The sequence below is a fragment of the Cuculus canorus genome, chromosome 1 (assembly GCF_017976375.1).
Source record: "Cuculus canorus isolate bCucCan1 chromosome 1, bCucCan1.pri, whole genome shotgun sequence".
NCBI lineage: Eukaryota > Metazoa > Chordata > Aves > Cuculiformes > Cuculidae > Cuculus > Cuculus canorus.
In genome coordinates, this window is record NC_071401.1 from 65,600,007 (window position 1) to 65,609,545 (window position 9,539).

Consider the following 9,539-nt stretch of genomic DNA (forward strand, 5'->3'; position numbering starts at 1 on the left):
GCCGTTATTTTTTACATCGCTTTTAGGAAGATAGATTAACAAAACATCACATTTCAAGCCACTCTGATCTGTAATTAAATAGAGGAACCGGTTTGTATTCTCCTATGGCTTTTACAGAAGTTGCAGTGATCCAAAGTCAGGTTGCTGTGTCAGAGTGGCATTTTTATTAATGAGAATACAAAAAGCTTGCATATTCTTAGCCTGGCTTGAATTTAGTTGCTAAGCAACCGCTGTATGGTAATTCATCCGCGAAATTTAAATCTCGGAGAAAGGATCCTGCGTTTTGCTGAACGGTCGCCACGAGGAAAACAACTTGTGAGACCTGCAGCAGCTGCTGCCGCCGGGACAGCCCGAGCCCCGCCGGGAGCCCCGGCACGGCTGCCCCCCCCGAGCCGCTCCGCCTCCCGGGCCGCCCCGCCGGGGAGGGAGCGCAGCGCCGGCCGCTCCGCCGGTCCTGCCCCGCACCGGCTTTTTCCACGCGTGGGGAAAACTCGTCCCGGCACCCCAGGAGAGGTGGGGATGGGGAAAAGGACACGGCGCGGCCCCGACGGCGCGGCCCCGTGGGGCGTCCACCGCTGCTCCTTTGGCGTCGAGGAGGATGGGGTTGGGCGGCGAGCCTTCCCCCGCTCGGCCTTCACCCCTTCGCTTTTTGTCTCGTCAAAGCCTCTCAGCCAAAAAAAAGGGAAAAAAAAAAAAAAGCGCTCCCTACTGCTGTGTCATTGATACCGCGGGGCCGCTCGCTGCCTGCCTCTCCCCTCTCTCCCGCCGCCTATTGAAGGCTGCGCCCGCTCCATTATTCCAAACTGCAACTGAAAATACCGACGGGGCGAGCCGCCTTCCTGCGCCTCCTCCGCTCGCTCCATCCATCCGCCTCGCCACAGGCGACCGAGCTCCTCGCCAGCCCTGGTTTTAGGAAAACCGGTCCCTGTCCTAAAGCGCTCGCCCCGCGCCTGCCTCCGAGGCCGGGACTTGTTGCGTCCCTTTTAGAGTTTGATTAATTACCCTGGAACTGAAGCAAGCTAAAGTACATGTGGCGAAGAAGCTCACGCCTACAGTTTGGTCCTGAAGCCTGCCAGTTACAGACGTAACCTTTACACTCCCGTGCAAATCGGAACAAGCATCTCTCTGCCTCAAAAAAGGCATCCCTGTGCGAATATATAGAAGTATCGCTTTTGCTGCGGCTTAAGGATGTTGATCATTTATTACAAAAATAAACGAATAAATACAACAATATATTGTTGCTTTCAACAGGATAAATAGTTTACAAATATATAATTTAAAAAACAAATTTAATTGTTAAAATTATTTAAAATATTACACTTATTGATAAAATTATCAATAGTATATACTGCATTTCATAGTAGAACCAATTATTCTCTAAACGTTCCATTTAAAACCATTCATACAAAACAAGTTATGAGCATTGTAATGTGCAAACACGAGTCACTACATTAAAGCGTAAGGATTCTGTAAAGATCGCTTTCCTATAGGAACCGCTGCGTTTTTAAACCAAGGTAGAGCTCTTTGCTAAATTCCGGAAAATACGCGGATCAACAGCAGTGAGATGACTATTTTAAATACACCTGAAAATGATTTATTGTGTACAGACTCGACGGGGGAAGGATGGGATGGGAGTGAGAAGAGTGGGGCCACAGGATATGAAAATGTAAACTATAAATAATCACATCTCGGGATTACTCAGACTCATCAAACATAACTTTGTAAAACATTTGGCTTCCCTTTAGGCAGAAAAGAAAAAAAGAAAAGAGAGGGGGGAAAAAAGAGTGAGGAAAATGATGCCGACTCAGTTACCAAGCACAGAACACTGATATTATAAATGAATACAATTACTAAATTCATTAAGAGATCTGGCGATATATAACAATATTTTCATTATTTACACGTGTAACAATATAACCCTTAGCGCAAACCCTCTCAGTTATTATCTACCTCTTGTTATCTCATAGACTCACAACCCTGAAATTCCTAAATACATTCAAAGGGTTCCATTTCGCGGGGGGGGGGGCGGGGGAGGGTGAGTAGGGGGAGGGGGCGAGCGCCCACGGCCTCACTTTTTCTGCATAACAAGTCCACGGAACGGGCGCGTTTAGCTGGTCCCTCCGACCAAAGGTTCCTCCTCCAGCCTAAAGCCCAGCTTTTCTTAGGCAGCAGCCCGCAAAGGTTGTCTTTTAATAGAAACCAGTGTGAAGCCTAACGCTAGCTCTTTGTTGCCATCCAAATCCAGTAACCAAATACCGCTCACGAGATTTAAATAGACCTTCTCCGTCCGTCCCTATCAAACCGCTCTCCTTCATCTGTGAAAACCAGGATCCCACCTCACGTGTCAGTGGTACCCGGCACCCGGAGAGCAGCCAGCCTCCTGCGCCCGGCCTTTCCCCTCCCGAGCTGCAAAACTAGCCAGGAGCTTTTGCTAAAACGAACAAAAGAAAAAGCGTCCTTTACCCTTTCGGGTTTTCTTTCCCTTTGTTGGGTTGTGGGGTTGGTTTTTTTTGTTTTGGTTTTTTTTTTTTTTCCTCTCTTCCTCCCCCTTTTCCCTTTCCTCCGTGTCAGTAGGGCCTTTCGGATTTCACAAATCAAACCGACGGTGATATTTACTACGAGCTGGTGTTAAAATAATGCATCCCGGTGCACGGTTCTCAGGTTGGCTTTGATTTATAGACTGACACAAGGCCTGTCTGAAAGGAAGAAATGTTTGTTTTTCCTACGGCAGTTTTCTGGGGGGTTAACCCCTGCCTCCATAGCACGCAGGGAAGGAAAGGGGGGAGGGGGGCGCGGGTAGGAAGAGGGGAGGAGGAAGAGGAAGGTGAGGAAGCAGCCACGAACGAGATGGATCATGAAAGAAAACCTTATTCTCTGGTAGACTATCACTGGGGGCGAGAGGAGGCGTTAGATGCGGCTCTCTAGTTCCCACAGCCTCCCCGGCTTCAAAATGAAGAGAGTTGAAACGGTCATTCACTTGTTCCTGTACTGCAATAAATTATAGCGGATAAATATGACAGCCTTAGCTAGTGCATCTGTTGGCATCTCCAACGTTACTCACACACGCGTGTTTGCAAAAAAAAAGAAGGTATGGCAGCGCTGTGGCAGAGTGGAGGAAAAGAAAACTAGACTACAACACTTCACACCCCATAGAAAAACCCTAAACCAACAACAACAACAACAGCAACATCAGAAACGGTGAACTAGGCGGACCGCACGCAGGATGCTGGAAGTGTTATTCTATGTATCCTCTTCTGGGGAGGGGGAAAGTACCTTCTCTTTAAATCATAAAACTAAATTAAATACGAATAGTTATACAGACATAAAATGCATCAAAATAAATTACAGCTTTAGCGCCCCTCTCCCCCGAAGCCTCAGTTTGAAAAGAAGGAAAACAAGACTGAACTTTTGGGAACATCCCTGGCTCTCACACCGGCCGCTCGCGGCCAGCGGGGTAGGTTCAGGCAAGCGCCCGCACCGACGCGCAAGCCTAAATCCAACCCACACGGCCTTTCCCGGGAGAAGGTGGCCTTGGACCATCTCTGATGTCGCCTTGCTTTCCCCAGCGCCACAGGGGTGGCTGGAAGAGGCCGCGGAGGGACGGGCAGCCCCCGGCGGGTATGGCGGGGGGCGGCACTGTCGGGGCGCACGGGGGGCGAGCGGGTCGGACCCTCCGCACTTCCCTCGCTTCAGCATTTGCAGAATTCCCCTCCACACAACTTGTTTTTTTTGTTGGTTATTTTTTTCTTTTCTTTTTTTTTTTTCTTTCAGTCGACACAGTGTTTATGCATCAGACACAGACTATTTCATTCTAACAAATTTATTTTCTCAATCAGCTCTTACGGAATCACTACTCAAATTAAATTACAATCAAATTATCACATCAAAAGATACCCTTATTACCTAACAACTGTCCATATTTTCATTTCATTTTGATTTGTGCTCGTCTGAAAAAAACACGTAATACAAGATCTGGGGAAAAAATAAATTACCGTTTTGCAGCAGTTCATAGGTATTCTGAATAAAATATTAAAAGAAGTCATTTAATGAAAATATAAAGCAAATTTTTTTTTTTTAGATCAACAACGGATCTAACAATTCTATATTGCCGTCTTTTTGAAAAGTCTGTTTATTAAAACCTACCAAAAACACTGCTTGGAAATGGCAGTATTATATAATCACATCCACAGCACCCATTCAATCAAAGTTGGCAACGGATTTAGGAGAGGAGAAGTTCAGATAAGTGCAGCTGCAGATGCTCAGTCCTTCTAAATCCCTTTATCTGAATCAGTCCAGAAATAAAAAATAAAAATATTAATAAAAAAAATATTAGCAGTGGATTTTTTTTTTTATGACTCTTCCGTGATGATTGGCAGCCATCAGGAGCAGGACTTTGACAGCCCTAAATTATTTCCCTTTCTCTCGCTGGTTCCCTTAATTCATGCAAAGTCCTTCTACAGAGCTCGAACTTTAGGGACCAACAACCTCTCCTTCTCCCACCCTCCCCCCGGCGTCTGTCCCTCCCCCCTTTCTCCTCAGGGTCAGTTTTTTCGGCGTGCGGGCATTTATTTCCATATTTTTGTTCTCTAGCTATACCTATATATATAGATAAATATATATATATGTATTTGCTTCCCTATGCAGTCTGCTTGTTTTTAGTGCTGTGTGCATATTTTTTTTTTTTTTCCTGGAAAAAGTGGCCCCTTTCATTTCGCAGAACATATAGATATATATGTTTTCAGAGTGGATGTCTTCCTTGCACCAAATTTCTACGGTTTGGCCAAGAAAAACAGGGTGCTGGAATGCAGCAGGCACCCTCTGATTAACCGGATTATTTTGCTTCTGCTTCCCTTTTTATTGGATTGCTCCCATTAAAAAAAAATACAGAAAGAAAAGAAAAGGGGGAAAAAAAAAAAGAAGAGAAGAGGGAGAGAGAAAGGAGAAAAAAAGTTTTCCGTGATTCATAGAAGAGAGCCCTTCTGGGGATAGAGGGGAGAGTGCAGGGAGGGGGGAGAGGAGGGGAGAGAAGAGGTGCAGACATCAGTGGCGTTCCTGGCTGCGAGAGGGGGGCTAATTTGGAGAGTGAAAACTAAAAATAATAATAATAATAATTAAAAAAAAAAAAAAAAAGAAGCCCAAGCCCACCCACCCAAGCCCTCTCCCCACAACCAACCCCCTCCCCGGCACATCTGCAGTTTTGGTGCATTATGCATCTCCACCCCGTTTTCCCAACACGGTCTAAACGCTCTCTCGCTCGGATCGACCTTCGCCGCCGCTCCCTATCGGTATCGATCTTATATATATATAGATGCACGCACCTATCCATCTATATATAAACACAAGCAGTCTGAACGAGCCTGGATCGTGTGTGTGTGTTTGTTTGCGTGTGTGTGTGTGTGTGTGTGTGTGTGCCGGTGGCGGTGCCGGCGGCGGTGCCGAGGCCCCTCACTGCACGCTGGTCTGCAGTCCGTGGTGAGGGGGCGGCGTGTCGGAGTTGACGGTGCCGACCTGCGAGTAGACATCGTCGGGGGTCTGCTGCTGGATCCCCGGGGGGGTCATCCGTTTCTCTTTCTGCCTCCGATTGCAAAACCAAACCCTGACCACCTCCTTCTCCAGCTGCAGGCTGTCCGCTAGGTTCGTAATCTCCTGGGCGGAGGGCTTGGGGCATTTCAGAAAGTGGCTCTCCAAGGCCCCCTTGACACTCACCTCGATGGAGGTCCGCTTCTTCCTCTTCCTGCCCTGGGCGGCGATCTTGTCGATGCTGGTGGGACTGCCCGTGGAGGAGTCGGCTTCCTCCAGCCACTTGTTCAACAAAGGCTTCAGCTTGCACATGTTCTTGAAGCTGAGCTGCAGGGCCTCGAAGCGGCAGATGGTGGTCTGGGAGAAGACGTTGCCGTAGAGGGTGCCCAGCGCCAGCCCCACGTCGGCCTGGGTGAAGCCCAGCTTAATCCGCCGCTGCTTGAACTGCTTGGCGAACTGCTCTAGGTCGTCCGAGGTCGGCGTGTCCTCGTCCGAGTGCGGGTCGTGGCTGTTGACGCCGCCGTGGTGCGGCGGGTGGTGCCCGGGGTGCTGGTGGTGGTGGTGGTGGTGGTGCCCGGGGTGCTCGCCCAGCTCCGGCGTCTCGCCGCGCACCAGCCCCGGGTGCACCAGGCTCTGCCCGCCGGGGGGGGGGCTCAACATGCCGTTCACCGTGAAGCCCCCGGGCTGCGAGTAGAGGAGCGACTGCTGCTGCTGCTGCCCGCCGGCCATGGAGGGCAGGTGGGCGGCCGCCGCCGCCGCCCCCCAGGCCGCCGGGTGCCCCTGGTGCGGGGGGCCCAGGTGGGGCGGCCGGTGGTGCAGCGCCGCGCCCGAGTGCAGGTCGTCGCGCCCGCCGCCGCCCTTGACGTCGGGCGGCGGCGGCGGCGGCTGCTGGGGGCTGCCCGTCATGCCCACGGGGCTGCCGGACCAGGGCGAGCCCGCTTCGGCGGCGGCGGCGGCGGCCGCGGCGGCGGCGGCGGCGGCGTGGGGCAGGGCTGTCACCCACTGGTGGGCATGGCTCAGCATATGGCCGCCGTTGCTGGCGGCCATGGCGCCCGGCATGAAGTCGCTCTGGACCATCTTGGCCGCCGGGTCGCCGCGGTAGCCGCCCGCCACCGAGGTGACGGCCACGCTGCCCGGCTGCATGCCGCCCCCGCCGCCGCCGCCGCCACCGCCGCCGCCGCCGCCCGAGTCCGCGTGGACGATGGAGCCGGCCGCCAGGATGCCGTTGCCGGGGAGGTAGGGGTTAGAGGTGGCCGCGGCCATCCCGCGCCCGCCGATCGCCGCCGCGCCGCGAGCGCCCTTGCCCGGCGCTGCCGGGGCCGCTGCCGGGGCCGCCCGCGCCGCCGCCGCCTTCCCAGCCTCGCCGGGGCGCCGGGGCGCGGGGTTCACCTGCTAGCGCTCCGCCGCGCGCTCGCCTCGTCCTGCCGCTCCGCGGGCCGCTCTTCGCCGCCGCTCGCTTCGACGCGCTGCTCTTTATTTTTAAAATCGCTTTTCTTTTCTTTTTCTTTCTTTTTTTTTTTTCCCAAAAAAAATAGAAAAAAAAAGGAGAAATATTCAGCTGTACATGTATTTTTCCTCCGTCTCCTTCGCTCGAGTTTGCTGCTCGCAGGGAGGAAACCAAACAAAGGCTAAAAAGCGAAAAAGAGCGGGGGGGGGGATCAAAAAGCCCCCGTGCCTTCTCCCCTCCGCTCCCCTAGGAGTACATCTCCAACTCTCAGCCTTCCCCTCTCAGAGTGAAAACTTTTCCTTTTCTTCTTCCTTTAAGGCTTTGTGTGTGGGTATAATTTCCTTTTTTTTTTTTTTTCTGTCTCTCTGTCTTTTCTCTCTCTCCTCGGCTCCTCGTTCTCCTTTTTGCTCTTTTATTTGCAAGTTTTGTTGGTGTCCTAAGAAAACTTCCTGTGATGATGATGGTGGTGATGGTGGTGATGATGCATTTCTCAAAGTTGTGCTGTTGCTGGAGCACTTTGTTCCCTTTGAAACAAGAGTCCTGCCGGAGCCTTCTTGCTAGAGGCACGCTCTGGATAAGACATTTTTTTTCTCTCTACCTTTCCTTTAGGCGGTTGGAAAAAAAAACACCAAAAACACAACAACAAAAAACCACACCAAGTAGAAAAAAAAAAAAAAAGATTCAAAAGTTGAAATTTCTCTTTACCTCGCGAATTGTTTCTCTCCCTCTCCCGCTCGCTCACTCTCTCTCTCGGTCTGTTGTTTTTTGGTTGGTTTTGGTTTTTTTTTTTTTTTGGTGTTTGTTTTGCTTTTTTATTTTAATTCCAGCAGTTGGTCGAGGGAGGAGGCGGAGGAGGAGCGCCTTGGTGGAGAGGTGTGTGTATGTGTGTGTGCATATATGGTATCCTTTATACACTAACTCCAGCGGGGAAGTTGGCTGCCGGGCTGGCAGCGCGCACTGGCGGTGCCGGAGTCCCGCCGCTCGCCTCTCCCCGCCTCCCTCTCCCGGGCCGTGCCCGCGCCCTCCCCTCCCTCTTTTTCCTCCCTCCCTCCTTTCCCTCCCCTTCCCTCCTTCCCTCCCTCCCGCCGTCTGCCCGCCACCGCCCGCGCCGCCACCACCCGGCCCCGCCGCGAGGAAGCCGGCGGCCGCCGCCCCCGCCGATTGGCCGCCCGCCCCGTGACGGACAGCACGCCGCCGGCCGCGCGGCCCCCCTTCCGCCCGTTCCGATTGGATGCTTTTTAATTTAGGCAAAGCGGCGTCGGAGATGGAACTCGTCCTCCTTCCCCCTCCCCCCCCCCGCCCTCCATCCCTTCATCCCTCCTCCCTTCATCCCTCCCTCCGCCTCTTAACTCTTCCTGCACGGCACACACACGCACCTCGCGGCTCTCCCGCCTCCGCTCGGGCTGGGGCGAGCGCAGGAGGAGGAGGAAGGGGGGCGGGGGGGGGCTCCGGTAATAATTAATAATAACAACAACAATAATAATAACGACGTAGAAGCCGGGCGGGAAGGATGCCGCTGCCCTGCATCCCTCCGCACTGGTACCCAGAGCTGCCTCCCCGCCGCTCTGCCCCGCAGGCGCCCACCCCCCGCCCGCTCCCTCCTCCCTTTGTCCGCCCCTAAACCCCGGGGTACAGCCCAAAACCCCGAAGGGGGGCGAGGGAAGGAAGGGGAGCCGCGTTCTCCGGCAGGGAGCCGTCCCCGCGGCATGAAGCGCGGTATTATTTCCCGTCCAGCGGAAAGAGTTAAGGTGGAAGGCGGGGGAAAGCGGGGGAGGGGGGGGGGGATAGAGATGCGACCGAGCGGAAACGCCGCGCACAGGCAACCTCAGTGAACCGGGGAAAAAAAGAGAAAGTGGCAACAAAAACAAGGGCAAATTAAACGCTCCTCGGGGACTGCCGGTGCAGTAACGCCGTTCGGACAATTCGGGGCACACGGCGCTGCTAATCGCCCCGCACACGCATGCCGATCGGCGCGGGGTGGGCATTCGAACGGGGTGGGCATTAACACGGGGTCCGAAGCCATCCGCCCCCGCCTCGCCCTGCCCGCCCTGCTCCTCTTCCTCCGCACGTTTCGGCCCCTGGGGAGGCGGGGAAGCGCGTCCCGCCGGGCAGCGCCCTCCCTCCGCGCCCGCGGAGCGAGCCCCACCGGCCGCCCGGTGCCCGGGGCTCTGCCCGAGTCGCACGGCACGCAATACCGTGGTAGGTAGGTTTATAAAAAGCATTAAAGTGAAGCGTACGCATCCGAAGGGTAACTAAATCCCAAACACAGCGATTATTTTATACATATATATATATACGTATTTTGTTCCCATGCGTCCTCCAAAGGTTTCTTTTTTATATATGAAAGATCCAACACAGATTTCATTGAATAAATCTGAGATCTCCAGGTGCAGACGTTTGAATAGTCAGTGCCAGAACCCCATGTTTTCCTTTCCAGCCGATTTTGCTTGGATCAGGCTCAAAAACCGAGTGAGTCTCGTGGTTTTGTTTACACTGAATGGGGAGGATAGGAACGGTGCCATGGGGCCGTCTTTCATTAATATACAGTGAGGATTTTGTCTAAATTACTGCT

General features: G+C 53.2%; 1 protein-coding gene across 2 annotated transcripts; it reads right to left on the minus strand.

Annotated features, from left to right (window-relative positions):
* Positions 1 to 1,195: 1,195 nt before the first annotated feature.
* POU3F3 (POU class 3 homeobox 3) lies at positions 1,196 to 7,937 on the minus strand. 2 transcript variants are annotated; one of them, XM_054059118.1, is made up of 2 exons: positions 5,707 to 7,937; positions 1,196 to 4,282 (listed from the first exon to the last, which is right to left on the minus strand). In XM_054059118.1, the coding sequence occupies exons 1-2, from the start codon at positions 6,781 to 6,783 to the stop codon at positions 4,220 to 4,222; spliced, it is 1,140 nt and encodes a 379-aa protein (XP_053915093.1). In that variant the 5' UTR covers positions 6,784 to 7,937; the 3' UTR covers positions 1,196 to 4,219. The 2 variants fall into 2 exon arrangements, with proteins under 2 accessions (XP_053915093.1, XP_053915086.1); XM_054059111.1 differs by lacking the exon at positions 1,196 to 4,282 and having other exon boundaries at positions 5,167 to 7,931.
* Positions 7,938 to 9,539: the final 1,602 nt, after the last annotated feature.